General features: G+C 45.3%; 2 protein-coding genes across 3 annotated transcripts; both read left to right on the top strand.

The window, feature by feature from the left end:
- The first annotated feature begins 642 nt into the window (after positions 1–642).
- LOC135376521 (uncharacterized) lies at positions 643–3,901 on the top strand. The gene is made up of 2 exons (XM_064609036.1): positions 643–690; positions 3,152–3,901. Exons 1-2 carry the CDS (start codon positions 643–645, stop codon positions 3,899–3,901), a joined length of 798 nt encoding a protein of 265 aa, XP_064465106.1.
- On the top strand, positions 3,004–15,781 carry LOC135376526 (zinc finger protein 436-like). Of its 2 annotated transcripts, none has more exons than XM_064609051.1 (6): positions 3,004–3,259; positions 4,253–4,373; positions 6,560–6,656; positions 6,765–6,992; positions 9,692–9,844; positions 13,672–15,781. In XM_064609051.1, exons 4-6 carry the CDS (start codon positions 6,857–6,859, stop codon positions 14,991–14,993), a joined length of 1,611 nt encoding a protein of 536 aa, XP_064465121.1. In that variant the 5' UTR covers positions 3,004–3,259; positions 4,253–4,373; positions 6,560–6,656; positions 6,765–6,856; the 3' UTR covers positions 14,994–15,781. The 2 variants fall into 2 exon arrangements, with proteins under 2 accessions (XP_064465121.1, XP_064465122.1); XM_064609052.1 differs by having other exon boundaries at positions 4,234–4,373.
- The last annotated feature ends 767 nt before the right edge of the window (positions 15,782–16,548 follow it).

The raw sequence follows: 16,548 nt of genomic DNA, 5'->3' as shown, positions 1-16,548 counted from the left end.
ATTTGTCCTATATGGAGAGTTACTTAACCTTCGCTAAACCCCATCGCACGGGACAGCGTATTTGGCTACAGTCTCAGAGGAGGACGTGACCGACTCCTGCTCGCATGGTACAGGGTTTCGAACCCATGACCTCGGCAGCGGTTACTCCCGACCTGTTGGCGCTGCGTGGTTGACGACGAAAGTGTCACGTCCCTGATTGACATGCCCGGTGATATGAAGTTCCGTTTTGGCTTACCTATCTCGATGAATTTGTCGTAGTAGGACGTAAGGACTGCTCGTTCAAGGAGTTTGTGAAGCTCCAACGCTGATTTATGTATCCCAACGGTCGTCATCGTCTCTGTAAAGCAGGAGGGTTTTTCAGAGTGAGGTTCACACACATGAAACATAGCGATTCAAAAGATCGCTTATCTGAGGTAAAGTGAGCGTTGCAAAAGATGAAGCCGTCTGCAGTTAATCTATAGAAGCAAACGAGTCTTTATACTGCCTATACTGCGTTATTTACGCACTAGTGTGTTACACTGTATATTTACGTTTGTTATGTATCTCTCTTTCCATCAAGTTGTAAAAAAATAATAACCAAATGAAATTAAAGGTAATTGCGCGTGGAAAATTTGCACCGAGAATACCGCAACTAAACCAGCCATGACATCACTGAAGACACCTTCGAAGAAGTGTTCGCATCTACTTCCGGTACGGTCACGAGTTTGCGAAAACCAATCAGCGTGGCCGAAGCTCTCACTTCCCAGATGGCAGGGATCGAAACGGTTGCTTGCAGAAGATGACGCGAATAAATATATTCGAACATCTGTTCACACTCAGAATATAATGTCGAACAACCAGTCACATAACCGAAGAAACTTGAAATAAACGATTTGCGAGTAACATATGCAACGAGTAAAATATTTTCCGCTTGGGTTCATAAAAAATAAAGAAAACTACTACATGAATGACGATCATCTGATGAGGCCTATTTACTTCACATGTGGAGTCTAGAAAGTCCCTTTAAGGAATCTGTTCTACGTTCAAAATGTTTATCTAGCCTGAAATTATACGGAACACATTCCAGCAAATGCGTTTGTTTGCGAATCGATCGTTTCTGGTAAGTGGGATACTCTGACGGGACTTACCTTATTGGGCGTTACAACCGTGTGCAAGAATGTGACCTTCCTGGGAGCCCTCGCTGTGATGGCACGTGTTGACGGGTGGTTGAACGAGTACTTGCTACGGTAAAAAAAGAAAACGTAAATCAATGCGGGCTATAGTCCCCGTCAACTATGTTATCTGGCTGAATGCAATACCACACAATGGAGCGTATAATAGTATTCAAGTCTTACAAACCTTTTTCTTCAGTACTTCTTTCAAGCACCAGGTAGATCACGTGTCAGTCTTTGTACCCTGCGCTCATCGTGCCCTGGCTCCGCCGAACACTTCAGTTACGATCGTCGTCGATGTTCCCACGCCGGACCCATGGCCCACCTGCAATGTGCGATGTGACTTACGAGATATTCTCATGGTGACCTTGCATGGTGTGGTCACAAGTGTGGTGTAAACTGTGTTGTCTCACATTCCATACAGGTCTTGCTGCATGCTTTCTAACAACGATTGGGGTTCATAAATTCAAGCTCGTCACTGCGTTGTGTTGAAGATCGCCTCCACAACGTATTCATAAACTGTCCGTAGTCTGGCTTTTAAATGGCATGTCAGTAATGTCATTCAGGGTTAGTTTCACCTACAGCAGGGCCCTACCGGTTTAACATAACAAAACAAATTTATTTTCTGTCGAATAGAGGACCATCAAGGGGAGCTATAGGTTTCAAAACTGCACAAATATAAAAATGTGTATTATAATATGTATCAATTAAGCTAGAAGGGGAAAAGATTATATATTACAACGCCTATGTGCCCTATGTGAGCTAGTCACATCACGGTGACTAGGAAAGAGATAATTATCTCTTTCCTAGGCTCGAGAGGGTACTTCACGTGATGCCTTCATGGGTTCTTATCGTCTTATCAGTTGTTTTTCTGCCTGCGGACCACCCAAGGTGACCTTTCCTAGCGAGGACATCATTAAATTTACACTTTATATAACAAACTATGAGCAAAAGTCGCCAGCAATTGTTCAGAAAGGCACCACCAGACACGGGAAGGGATGGCGCAGTGAGATTGTTTCCCACTGCGGATGCAACAAATCGTGTTGAGACGACAAGGTGACAATGATGGGCAAAGTACGCAGTTATTTAGGGATGGTAGCATGAATGACGAGCGTTCCAATTAACCGCAACACAACCACCGAGAAAGGAAAAAAAAGGCAGACGGCACAAATAGGTAGGAATTCTGAGCGACCATCGGTGAGAGTGGCGCTTTATATTAGTCCAAGGAGAAACAAGGGCACGCTTCGGTGATGCTTAGGGAATTTAACGAACCACCTTTCCGGACACAGCGTACGTTATTTACTGTGACGATACAGATTAATAGATAATGAGTCGCAGAGGAGTAGCAGGATAAGCAAAGACAGACGCAAGAAAATCCCGCTTCTAAAAATACGCTATACAGTTCATAAAAAACAATTTGCCAACACAGTGAGAACAGTAAAAATAATCGCAACCACATAGTGAATCGCTACAACGCAGCATAAATAATATTTTGAAATATACGTATTGGGGACCTCACCTCACTTTAGACTTGCAGTGATGTTCAGTTGAAGAGATGGAGGTCCATCGATTACCTGGCGGAGTCTGAAGCGACGCATATGGGAAACCTGCTTCTGTGGAAGGCTGATAAGGCGTTATCTTTCACCGCGCCTTTGTTTGTCGTGCGAGTAAGTGTCACCTCCTGGTGTGGGAATGTGGGTTTAGAGTAAGACTGAAGGAATAGAGTTACACCACTAAGTGCAAGAAACAAGGAAATCATAAATCGTCGGTTAACTGGTAGGGTAGTATAGTATAGAAGTATGACATAGTTTACTATTGTTGTGTGATAACAGCCAAAGTTAGCACAGGTATGTTACGTGCGCAGAAGGTAGATAAGCTGCCTGTTTTGCTGTGTGCGCGTCTTTTGTTGGCTGTACTTCACTCATGCTATGCCGGGTCGAGCGCTCGGTATGAGCGGAATAAAAGTATGCTATGCTGCTACTCACCGTCTCGTGGATTAGACACAACATATTGGCGACGAGCTGGACGTACGATCCACCATCTCCGGAAAGTATTCTCACGGCAGTACAGTAACAACTTCGAGGGATAAGGCAACACGCATTGCTCAAGTAGGTTCCCTGAAGTCTTTTGATGAGTCTACTAGTGACTGGACGGCGTATGAAGAAAGACTTCAGTCCTATTTGAATGTCAACCGCATTGAGGATGACAACAAGGTCGACGCCGTCGTTAGTATTATCGGGCCAAAAACATACGCACTTTTGAAGTCTCTCAAAAGCCCGGACGCTCCTTCGAAAAAGAAGTTTAAAGAGATACTGCAGTTACTGCGGGAGCACTACACCCCGAAACCTTCTGTCATTGGTGAACGAGCGAAATTCCACAGACGTACTCAGCTAGACGGCGAAAGCATTAAAGATTTTGCTGCAGCGTTACGGAAGCTTGCTGAAACTTGTAATTTCGGCGCATTTTTGGACGAGTCCCTGAGGGACAGGTTTGTTTGTGGGCTACAGCGTGTAGAAATTCAAAGGGTCTTATTTACGGAAGACAAAAACCTAACATTTCAGAAGGCAATTGATAAGGCGCAAGCATTAGAAAGCGCGACCCGTAATGCCACAGCTACGCATGCCAAAGAAGATAGTACGGAAGGACTGCTTCAGATGAAAGAATCTAATCTAACGGTGTTCAAGGTGCGCATCCACCAAACACGCATCGCAAGCGTGCCCGTTCTTATCGGCTGTCTGTTTCCATTGTAAGAAGAAAGGCCATATCTCACGAGCGTGTAGGTTGAGAACGAGTACATAGCTTCTAGTACGCTTCTAGTAATGACAAAGTAGCCTCGAGTGTCACTTAGAGGGAGCCTTTACTGTTCACTTGGAGGCAAAAGCAACTTGGGGCACTGTCAATGGGATAACATGGAAATCTTCACGTTCACTGACTGACATGACGCGCGTAAATCTACATGTGTGCTGCGCTATCTGTTGTGTCATCCTTTGTTTGTTTCGCGCCAGGTTTTTTTTAATTGCTTTTAAAGTGTAACTCTACGTACTCCTCGTTATTATTAATATTGATGAGATGCTTCGTTCAGTGCTAACATACTGACCCAGGATCGTCTGAGATGAACGACAATTGGGGATAAGTACCCGGAGCAGAACAACCCCAAGGAACAGGACACAGACACCCATGCACAAGCAAGTGTGAAAAACGAGGCTTCATCTTCAGAAAACAGTGAGTCCCATCTAGCCGTGTGACATCGGCCTGCGGATATAATTAAATGTTGCAACAGGTGGTCTAAAGCGCGGACCCCATAACAAGCGACAAGCGACGCGCTGCAGAATTTGTCGCTGTCGCGTGTGGTCATGGCGCGACTTCCTGGTCCATTTGAGCAGCGACATTTCGTCGCCGAGAAATGATGTTTTTGGAGAAGCAATGCTTATTTTATTCGAGCTAAGTTGTAAACTGCCACAAATATACCAAAAATAGTATTTCATTCGTCAAAACGAGGAGAACTTGTAATGAATGTGCTATGTAATATTCGCCGTAACGCAGTGGCGCTGCGGTTGAAGTTCCCAACGCCTCGACCACTTCTTCGTCTGCTACTTTTGTTGGTTGCCCTCTCCAACCTTTCCCTTGCCCACGGGTTCAGTTTTTGTTTCACGCCGCCAAATCTAGCTGGTTTTGTCAAACAACAGGCAACGAACTCGGCGACATGCTACAAATATCTACTGGGAGTAGATGCAGAAATATTGAGCCGCGACAAAGCTTTTTTGACGCTCGTGTGGCGGCGGTGACGTCGATTTTGTCGCTTCACGCGTGTATCTGCCGCGTGTCGCTTGTTATGGGATTCGGGCTTAACAATGTTGCGAGTTTTCAAAACTACAATGAAGCCTGAATATATATGTACCCTTCACAGGAAACCTATCAGGACTGGTTCTCTTTGTGTGAATATAAACAAAGAACTGCATCAACATTAAGGTTCTCATGCTAACATGCTCTCTGGTGTTCTAGTCTTCGTAACTCTGCGTACAAACATCCGAATAACCGACAGAAAAGAACTTCGATTCTCTGTAAAGAATTTGAAGAACTGTCCACATAGGGAAGGAAGGTGGTATTGTCTCAGCAACATCACCTTCATGGAAGACTTTGACGACTCCCGTGTAGATGGTAACCAGACTGTCTTCTCCAATAGCCACCAGTCTCAGTATTCTAGTATTCCTAAATTAGTACTACACAATCCACACTACCTTTCCAAGCACACAGGGTCGCAAGCTCATGAAAATATTTTTTTTTTTAAACACGCATTACGAGCTAAACAGCAGACAACAGACATGACATGTGATTATGGAACCAACGGATGAGGTGGACAGCATCCAGGGGAATTTAACAGAATCTTTTTCGTTTCCCTTACTGCCTCTGTTTCAGTTTCCATTACAACTAGGAATGGGCAAACCAAATCCTCGAATCCTAGACAGGGATTCGGGAATCCTAATTCCCATGGCAAGAAATGGAGTATTGAATCTTTTGAACCGCGTTTGTTTTTTTTTTGTTTTTTTTTTTTCTTTGTTTTTATTTGCGCATCAGGAGTGTGCATTAGTCCTGATTTGCCAGTAGATGTTTTCTTGTTTGTCTGTTTATATTGCCTCACACTGAAACGGTTTAGGCAAGAACTCTTACGTTACAATGGCATAATTTATGCAGGTGTACTTTTTGATTGTTTCCCAGGTTTGTGGAAATTTGAGAGTTTATGTAGTTATTTCCCATAGTGGAAGGACAACATGTTACATAAATTACATTTAAGAACGAGTATACTATATATTTTTTCCTTGAAAGTCAACTATTATTGAATTAGTTTTTCATTAGACAAAAATATCAAATTCTACTTGAAAACATTCTTCAGCAGAAGTGCTTTTTCCCCTGTGGCTTTTTATACAGTTTTTAATGAGAGGATTCGAGATTCATAAGCATTGCGGATTCGATCCCCTGGATTCCTGTTCACAACCGTCGTTCTTTTTCCTTCTTATTCTTTTACTGAGCTGTGAGATCGTGACAAAACTTACTTTACTGAATTTTCGTAACGAAACTACGAGGTCAGTACACACGTCGTTTTTGCGGCCGAGTTCTATGGCCAGGTGGACGTGCTGTCGAAGAGAGAGTGCAATTACGAGGCTAATTACCTAAAATTAAGAATCCTCACACACGCGTTACAGCATCCATCCCTCAGTTCCGATATTCAAATGAGTCAAAACCGCAGCGACCTTGGAGTAACCTGACCCCTGCGGGGAGTAAAAAGTCGAGAGAAAAAGTTTGATCCGCTGATGCTGGGAGTAACCTGAAAGAATTTGTGGTGGTCCCTCCATCTCGGGGTTACTCTTCGACTAGCATCATGCTTCCTTCTTAAGAAACAATCTCTACAGGGTACCCCTCTCTGGCATGTCTTCTGTCCTGACTGGGAACCCTCGAAGACGGCCTCTCTGAAGACCCCCGAAGACAGACCCTCTGGGAGGACAAACAGTGAGTCGATTACCTTTAATTGATACGCACATTTGTTTGAGCCTGCAGCAACTGTTCACTTCCGGAGCCAATGTTCTCTTACTCATAATTTACATGGGACGATGACAGCCAACAGTTTACTCCTCGTGAAGGAAGAGGCGAGAGATCCTTGTGCCCTTGAGTGATCAAGCTCTAGCCCCTCGGATTCACAAGCTGAAGAGATGCAGCTCTCACCAGAGTTCAGTGGTCAGATCGTGAAAGTGAAATCGGAGCCACCTGATTTTTCCTGCCTTCCAGAAGAGGGCCAGGTACAGCAACAGCAGTGCAGCGAGCCTTCACCAGGAGGTGATACTGATGGTAAAATCCTCGTATAAACAATACGTTGAAGATAGTAAGATCTTGTAGATATGCCGCTCAGACCTCTGGCCTCGATGCCTCAGTTGCTAGCGTGTTCACTTACTGGTCCCAAAGTTGCGGGTTCAAACCCGGGTGAGGACACTAGCAAATTGATGGCGGAGTACAAGTTGCTCAGACACGCATACAACCATCGATCCATGAGGAACGTGTAACAAGGGCAAGGGGTTTCTCATAGATCGAGGGATCAGTGGCCAGTGGGGAAGGTCAGTCTACTCGAATGTGGTCTTGACCCCGTTACGCGTTGTTCGTGCATTGGCAGGGCGGTGCTGTTCCAGAGACAGTGTCGGCCCTTTCGTTAAAACCGGCATTCTATGCGGAAAATTCCGGAGCAAAAATGGTGATAAGGTACGCTATACCGTTGGTTGGCTGTACACCGAAATAAATATTTCGAAATAAAATACTAAAGAATCAACGAAATATTTCGAAATAAAATACTAAAGAATCAACGCTTAAAACTTCACCCTTTAGAATAATTCTTTTTTAGAATAAACCGCTTAAAAATACACGCTCTAAAAATAAAGACAGTTAAAATAAATCATGGTTAGGTGTAGGAAGGTAATGTTCCGTATGATAGTTTATGGGCGATACAATGTTCCCTTTTCCAGAACTTGCTATTGTGATGTTTTTTACTCGTGTCTGTATTGTTATCAATTATATTTCTTTGCATAACAGCTACACAAAATATTCAGTCTTAAAGTGATGAGGACGATGCGCGTATGAATACCGGGCACTCACTCTTGACCCTTGAGCAAGCCGAGCTGTGGACTAGGCTAACGAGCTTCGGGAGGATGGCGGAAAGAGCATAGCCATGGCGGTGTTGTGGACAGATTGCGCGGCGACGCTCATTCACGTTGGCTGCTATTATGCCATCTGTTACACGGAGCGGAATTTAAAGTGGTGGCAATGTGAATTGAAGCCAGGAGACTACCCTTCGAATCCAAATCTCTACGGCTGCCTCAGCAGTTTTGTAGGGATTGCAGCACACATGCTCGTTTGATACGGTTGGCATAAGTAGGATTCAGGGCCATTATAGAGAATTTCAGCTGCAAAGTAAAAAAAAAAATCATTTCATCCGAAAACCCCAGCACCTACTCGGTAACGAGCGACGATTTGTCACCGAGAAGCACACTCAGGACATCGCTCCAAAATGCTCGTTTCCCCATCCAGCGGACCATCTCAAGGAAAGAAATGTTAAGAAAGCATGCACACACACAGAAAAAAAAAAAGAATAGACAGAGAGAGATAAAGCTGGCCTAGATGCACGACGCAAAAAAATTTGCTAGCTGCCAAAGCAGACGGCATCGCCCCTCTAAGTTGGCGACACTGGCCACGGGTCACGTACAGACAGACAACCTACTTCCAGTGGAGCGAGATCCTCGTTCACACTTCTTACCCGGGGTAGTCCCAAGCACGATGAGCACGCTACCTTCCGCGGGGGATGTAGAGCCGTCAGCTGTCCACCAATCAGGGACGGTGGATTTTAAAAGGTTCATTTCGAAGGTGTTTATTCCTCAAAGTTGTCGTAGTTTATTTAAGCAGGGTGGATTTTCCTATTATTTATATTGAAGAGTTTATTTTGCAAGTAGGGTTATTTTTGAGTGTTTTATTCTTACATGATCTATTTCGATGTCGTCGCAGTGGATAAGCCGCAGAGCGCCTGCAAGCAAAAAAAAAAAAAATGTGTGTAAGCTGTGGCTAATACGCTGAGATTACGGTACATTCTGCAAGTCCTTCTGTGAAGTGTTGTGGAACAGGTGGCAATGAACAGAAGTGTTGTGACCATAGTAGGACCAAAAAGTTTTGCATTTCGTGCAGCAAAAAATAAGGAAAACAGTCACAGCTACCATTACGATATTGTTCCTGCGGATAAAACATGTTTATTCGCTTCCTTTTGAGCTTTCAGTGCTACGGTGAGAAAAAAATCAATTTATAGTGCCGTGCCTGTAATGGCGTTTTTCGTGCCTAAATGAGGATTTTGAACCTAACACAATTTTTTTTCTAAAAATCCGGGCTCTACTCATTATCGTAGTTGTCTTACGGTATAAAGGTACAACTTTATTATTAATATTATTGTTATAATAGTAGTATGACGGATGTTTGTAAGGCAGCGCTCACACAGGCCAGCTCAGAGCTGGCGACAGTGAGTGGGGACCATCAACTTGAGTTAGTGGAGATCGGTCAGTGAGCAAAAACTTCAAAAGTTGGTTGCGCCAATCGACCAATCCGCAAGAGGAGCATTGCCACGTGACTCCCATTGGTGCGATGTGATTTCGTTTGTGCCAAACTATCGGGCATGGGTTCAACTCCTGCAGATATAGCTGAGAGATCATTTCATTTTTTTTCTGCTAAAGCCAAAGAAACATATCTATATACATTACCTTAAGGGGGTACTAAAATGCAGGGGCTAGTTCGACTCGGAGCAGAAAGCTGGCACATGTGAGCGTGGCTTAGGAAGATGTCATACATCTGGTTATCTCACCCCATATATTCAGAGTATTTCTGGTTTTGTCGACCGACGTTTTTGAATGCAATGTGCACGGACAGGTTACAACGGAGTGTGATTAGCTTCATTATGGAGATAAACCGTCGCATGAGATTTGCAATATGGCTTACTTCTTCCGTTTTTTGTTTTACTGCAGGAGTGACATCTGGTACGTGTCACGTTAAAGAAGAACGTCGAGAGGAATCTTCCAATGAACATCCAATCATAGAAGTGAAGACAGAGCCTTACAATGTTGCAATCATAACAGAGCTGGACCAGATGACACGCATCTGTGATTCAATACCTGAAGGTAAATACAAAGTGCTCAAGGGCATTTATAAACCCAGGCCATGACACATGGGCAGTCTTCAATAACCATTGAAACCAACAGCCATTCAGCTTGTGTGTAGTGCCGCCAAGTGTAACCAGTCAGCCATTGAGATTCAGTTAGATGCGACGCTCTTTGAAAAGTCCATGTGTTGGTGGCGGTGCGCATGATCCCAATGGCCATTGGCTACAATGGTGATTGAAGACTGCCTATATGACAGGAATATTAGTCAACACCAAACTGCATTGCCGTCATACAGACAAAAAACAGGGATGCAACAGAAACACCTTCAGTTTTCTGCTCGTTGCACACGAGCTGAGCCCATTTATTGTTACGTTGATTACTTATTACGTTCATTAATTATTACAGTTATGATCTTTGAGATAACGGTACCTCCAATATTAAGATCAAGTTGCTGATTCCTGTCATCTCACCCGTTGGAGCACATGTTAACGTGACATCCATATAATGATAGTCGTGAAAGTGTCTGTCTGCATATATCGATCAGAGTTCTCCCGATGGATAGTAAAACCAAGACCTACTAAATTGATAGTTGAGGAGCCCGCCCGCTTAGGGCACTGCTCACCGGCACGCGAGATCTGCATCACGATTGGAAGATGAAAATTTGAATTCTTAACGTGCAGAAGCGTACGAACGACTACCGTAGCAGACGACAGCAATAGCTCCTATGAAACCACGTAGATTGAGGATGATAATCAACTTCAGAATGAAACATCTGTGGAATATCCACCGCTTGTACAGAAATACTAAGTTAAGCTGATGTACAAAGTATTGTAGAAGTTGAGGAAGCAGTAACTTTGACGTTGAGCAGCGCTACCGGTACCTTCCAAAAACGCGGCGCTGGGAAGGGGTGCATATGACGTGGTCGTTATAATCTAGTAGGTTGTCAGTAAAACACATCGGCACATGACCGCCTGGTGTTAGATAGAGCTCGATAGAAGTACAGGCGGATACTCCCTCTCCACATTGTTCTATCCCCCTTAAGCTTTTTGTTACGTCTTTTTTTTTTCTTGTTCGCTTTGTGCTACAATGGCGTCTGTGGTTCCCGGGTGTGTTTTACCGAGGAAAAGAACGCGGATCGACCTGAAGTTGCACGTACTCTGAGGACTTCCAAAAGTTGAGTTGGCAGACGGTTGCGTGTCGCCGCCGAAACGCGCGTCAATGGAATGTCCGCGGTTGAGGTGCGTCCTTCTGGACGATGCAGTTCAGACTGTGAGAATGACGATGTCTATGGTATCGGATGACGAGTACTGAAGGAAGTCGTCAATCTCAAAGGATGCGTGGGATGGAGAGCCTGACATTGAATCACTGGGTATGTTGTCCTTGGGACAAAGCTTTTAGCTCAAATGCAGCTTTAGAGCTGGGCAAAATGCTTTTGCACTCTTAACAAAGGCGCGCATGTTCTACTTTTTCGTTGACAGTGTTCTACCTGTGCCGTTCTTCGTTGATGTGATCCGAGCTGGCGATTTTGCACAAAGCTTGTTTTGGACGACAGCTCTGATGGACGACAGCTATCAGATTTCGTGTACCAGTCAGTATCGTAATCAAATGGGGTAAACTTTTAAGCTCTCAAAATCGGTAGACATGGCTGTGCAAACACGGCAATGCTTTATCCAACTTCGCATTACGGCAATTTTTGCAGAATTTCACCGCATATGTTGCGTTTCTAACTGCGAAAGGTAACCATGCATGTGACTGAAGGAATCAAGTGTGATACCTAAAACGCACCGACGCAGGATCCACATCGCGCGCGCAATCGAGATTAGGCAGAGATTGTGATTGCCCTCAGGTGTGGACAAAGTGAGTCTCGGTGAGAGAGATCAACAACGCACGCACTTGTCTACCGTTCGCGAACATAATTACACACACACTTGAAGGAGGGTTGGTGCAGAGGCTTCCTTTCACCCTCTCCTTCTCGCTATTCGCACTGCCGCTTCTGGGTTTGCAAGATGGCGGCGATGACAACGGCGTCGACGAACGCTGAAACAAATGAAATATCATTTGTATTAAGCGGAAATTACTTCTTCAGAAATCTATGGGTATATTTTGTTCGCACAAGACACTTGAACGCCCTAAACTACCATCATAAGTTGGGTTGAGTTCTGATAAATTAAAGTTTGGTGCGAATCGAACGTGTGCTGCCATCTGGATAGAGTGTCGCGCACTAAAATATTTGTGAATTCGGGCTCGATACAAATCAACGGATAGTCCTGGAATTATACAAAATCTGTCATTGACAACGGTATAATACAAGGAGTACACGCCAGTACTTCTCAGTCTCTCTCGGTGCACAGCTCATACTGCGTTAACAGCTATCAGAACATTAGTCCGTCTTATTTTGGAATATAGTGAAAAATTCTGGGACGCTTACACCAATGCGAATATATCCGACTTCTTGAATCCGTTCAAAGGAGAGCGTTACGTTTTATTTTCAAGTCGTACTGTTGTCACACCTCAGTTACTCCTCTTTACGCACGGTGTGACTTAATGCCGCTGGGAGAGCTAGAAAGATCCATCGGCTGCAGTTCCTTTTTTTTTCAATTACTCAGTGGTCAATTTCAAATTCATCATAAGTACTACATCACTCTGCATGTACCCAGATCAACGCGGCTAAGCCATCAGAGCACACTCAAAGCATTCCGGTGCAGGACTGACTGCTTTCAACACTCGTTCTTTCCTCGAACTGTCGAAGAACGAAATGAGTCTGAGTTCTACGCGTCTGAGTTCTTCGGGCAAAGAGGACGATGTCTGTGTGGCTGGTTTAGCAATTAGCAATCACTGGTGTTCAGTCAACAAAGAATGTCCCGCCGTCTGCTCTTCGTTGGTCCCCATTCATTCTCAGGGGCATTCGCGAAGCATTTCTATATTTCGGGTGTTGATGAATTTACCGAATACTTTGGACTTCCTACATTTGTGTATTCTCTCTGTCACCTTTCTGCAGAATGTAACATCTCCGCCATCTCTTTACATAGAGCAGAAATTTTTGTGCCAGCCTGTATGGAATGCCAATTTGCGAAGAACTTGCGAAGAAAAAAATACCAATTTAGTGAACAAAATTAGGTATTTTTCAAAACGTTCAAGGGGTTAACTTTTAAATCGTGATTTCGGGCACAAGCGGGCACAGGGCAGGTTGAGTGGACCATCCTAGTTGCAAGCCGTACTTAACGTCTAACAGATCCTGAAACACCCACGTGGGTGAAAATATCCATCCTCTAATTTTAATATGCAATTCAGCCGAAACTACTGCGAGAGTGGCGAAAAAGAAAACTTATGTTCCATGTGCACACCAGTAACGAAATATGAACGATTTTTTCCAGTCTACTCGAAACGGTTGGGCTAGTACATCGTTGGCTAGTTTTCACTGGAATGGCTTAGCTGTGTCAAATGCGCATAATGGCCCGGAAGCCCTTCCTGCACATTCGGGGTCACATGATGGCGGAGATATAACTGTGCATATTTAAGCATAACCTAATTATACGACACTGAAACAAAAATTAACAAAAATATTCATACAGGAAAAGAAACAAAATGCTGTGACTGTTTCGAATTGAGCTTAGATTGTTCGGTGCGATAGTCCTACACTTCACTCCTTGGCAAATACCGGAGTGGTGTGAGTTGCTTTGAGCTCGTGGTCTCAGTCATACACAATGGGGTTATTTGTGGAGTCGGAACGTGAACGGTCTGACAAAGCTTTGTGAATGTGGTGCCATCTAGTTTTTCATAGACCGAGAATCAGAGATGCTCCTTGTCTGGTATGCCGTCGTAATGTCCGATTTGTGAAATTTCAGACGCAAGAGGGAACACTGATACGCTCCATATTAAGGACAAGCCTAAAGGCACTTGTGATCAAGAATACTCTAGTTGCGCTTCTTCAGGTGCACAGTTCAGCACAACAACAGTTGAACTGCAGCCCGACGGCACTGCACTATTCACTATGAATGACCAACCCGCTGAGCGACATCGAGACCAGAGCAAGCCACGTGCACTCGCATGCATGTCGAATGACAGCCTCGAATGCCACATGTTTGCAGAGTGTCACAATGAGTCTGAAAAGTGTTCCACTCCTCCTCCGACGGATATACAGATCGGAGAGAAGGGTTCTGGGTGCAACATCTATCCCTCTGCATTCTCGTGGTCACGAAGTGACGACAACCATGTGGCGAAGCATACTGAGAAGAGGCCATACAAGTGCGATGTCTGCCCTGCGGAGTTCAGTCAGGGCGGGCACCAACGGCAGCACAAGCGAGCACACACGGGCGAGAAGCCATACAAGTGCGATGTCTGCCCTGCGGAGTTCAGTCAGGGCGGGCACCTACGGCGGCACAAGCGAGCACACACGGGAGAGAAGCCATACAAGTGCGATGTCTGCCCTGCGGAGTTCAGTCAGGGCTGGCACCTACGGCGGCACAAGCGAGCACACACGGGAGAGAAGCCATACAAGTGCGATGTCTGCCCTGCAGAGTTCAGTCAGGGCGGGCACCTACGGCAGCACAAGCGAGCACACACGGGAGAGAAGCCACACAAGTGCGATGTCTGCCCTGCGGAATTCAGTCAGGGCGCGAACCTACGGCAGCACAAGCGAGCACACACGGGAGAGAAGCCATACAAGTGCGATGTCTGCTCTGCGGAGTTCAGTTGGGGCGGAAACCTACGGCAGCACAAGCGAGCACACACGGGAGAGAAGCCATACAAGTGCGATGTCTGCCCTGCGGAGTTCAGTCATAGCGGGAACCTACGGCGGCACAAGCGAGCACACACGGCAGATAAGCCATACAAGTGCGATGTCTGCCCTGCGGAGTTCAGTCAGGGCGTGCACCTACGGCAGCAGAAGCGAACACACACTGAAGAGAAGCCATACAAGTGTGATGTCTGCCCTGCGGAGTTCAGTTGGGGCGGAAACCTACGGCGGCATAAGAGAGCACACACGGGCGAGAAGCCATACAAGTGCCACCTCTGCCACGCAGAGTTCAGCCGCAGCGGGCCCCTACAGCAGCACAAGCGGGCACACACGGGGGAGAAGCCATACAAGTGTGACGTTTGCCACGCAAAGTTTAGTTACAACGGGAATCTACAGCAGCACAAGCGGACACACACGGCTGAGCAGCCATAAAATTGCAACCTCTGTCCTGCAGTGTTCATCCACAACCCAAACTTGCGGTGTGAAACATGTGCAGTCCCTGTCGTGTAGAATATCACAAGCAGACAGCCTGCAGTGAGAAACCACAAAGGAGCGTTCTCTGTTCTGCAAAGCTGAGGCACAGCACAAACCTGCAGTGAAACAAGAAGACCTACATGGATGTGAAGCCATACAAGTGCAACCTCTGTGCTGTAGAGCACGAACGCACAAAGTTAGAGAAGCCGCTGCTAGAGCTAGTTCAGCCAGAGCATGAACCTGTGACCTAACATGCAGCCACGACACACTTGGGATGGTGACCATACAAGTGCTTAGAGGCCGCGTACACTTTAAAGTGCACCAGTCCTGGGCTGTCGCATGTCCTTGATGCAGACATCTGGAGGAGCACATGCTAATGCACAGATAGGCGAACGCTATTCCGATGCGATCTGTATTCCGCCGTAGTTTACTTGTGTTTCACATTTATGAAACTCTCACTCACGAACAGGCAGAGGGTAAAAAGAGGTGGTGACACATGTGAAACGTAAACAAACAAACAAACAAACAAACAACAAAGTGACAGCCATACAATGGCTCTGAACTGCTAACCAGTGTTTACTTCCATGAAAAACATGCATTGCATTGCTTCCGTTTTGCCTCTGTGTTCCTTTCTTTATTCCTTTCCTCTGTTTATGATGAATGCTTCGTTTACGCCCTGCATCTCCTCACCTGATGACATAAACGAATAAGTCAACCCAAAGAAATAAAAGAATATTTCTACAGGACGTCACGACTTGTAAGATTAATTCCTTTGTGAAGCATATGTGTTACGAGCATCTGTTGTGGAACGCGTTGCAATTTGTTAACAGTTTCTGAATGAAATCTCAGGAGAAATCACCAAGAGATTATTGTGTATAGTATGAGAGAGTAAGGGCTGTGACGTCAGTCTCGAGAACTTTTTTTTTTGTTTGTGCCGAAAGGGGGACCGGAGATTGCAACGACTAGAAGTACAGCTCCCATCAACCTTAGTAATAACGTGAGAAGAAAAACGATGGCCTCGTTCCGTCATATGCGGTGAAAGTAATGAAACATGCACGCATCTGTGCACTTAACCTGGTCAAAACCTGCAGTAAAAATGTGTCATATATGCGGTAAAAACTCGAGCTGTATATGAAGCTTTTTAACTGGATACCTTGGGGTTGCAGTGAAAGGCCACTATAGCGGGATATTTCAAAAAATAATAATAATAGGAGGCCGTGTTTGGATGATATGAACTGTTGAAGGAAATGTTTGCCGCCAGGTGCCGTTGAGTACTGTCAAAAATGACCTCCCTACGTCGCCCGTTGTGAGAGGAGCATACACGAAGACTGAAAGTAAGGTGCGCCTGCACAACCCTCGGTAGGGTGGCGTCAGGAACCGAAGCAAACAGATCGCCGACCGACCTTTGCGAGCCCCTCGTGTACACCTTTCACCACATCCAAGGATTCGACAGGCAGGAGGCCTCCCATTTCAAGCCTCCGGATGGCTCGTGCAAAGAAGACTAAGTGCGTTT

This window comes from Ornithodoros turicata, unplaced genomic scaffold (assembly GCF_037126465.1).
Source record: "Ornithodoros turicata isolate Travis unplaced genomic scaffold, ASM3712646v1 ctg00001142.1, whole genome shotgun sequence".
Classification (NCBI taxonomy): Eukaryota; Metazoa; Arthropoda; class Arachnida; order Ixodida; family Argasidae; genus Ornithodoros; species Ornithodoros turicata.
This window is presented reverse-complemented; position numbering and strand designations above follow the sequence as displayed.

Bases quoted from the DNA above. Each gene is read 5' to 3' on its own strand.
- LOC135376521 (XM_064609036.1), top strand. From the start codon at position 643: ATGACATCACTGAAGACACCTTCGAAGAAGTGTTCGCATCTACTTCCG. The intron at 691-3,151 runs GTACGGTCACGA...CTCGTGGATTAG, and splicing joins AGTGTTCGCATCTACTTCCG to ACACAACATATTGGCGACGA.
- LOC135376526 (XM_064609051.1), top strand. From the start codon at position 6,857: ATGCAGCTCTCACCAGAGTTCAGTGGTCAGATCGTGAAAGTGAAATCG. The intron at 6,993-9,691 runs GTAAAATCCTCG...GTTTTACTGCAG, and splicing joins ACCAGGAGGTGATACTGATG to GAGTGACATCTGGTACGTGT. The intron at 9,845-13,671 runs GTAAATACAAAG...GTGAAATTTCAG, and splicing joins CTGTGATTCAATACCTGAAG to ACGCAAGAGGGAACACTGAT.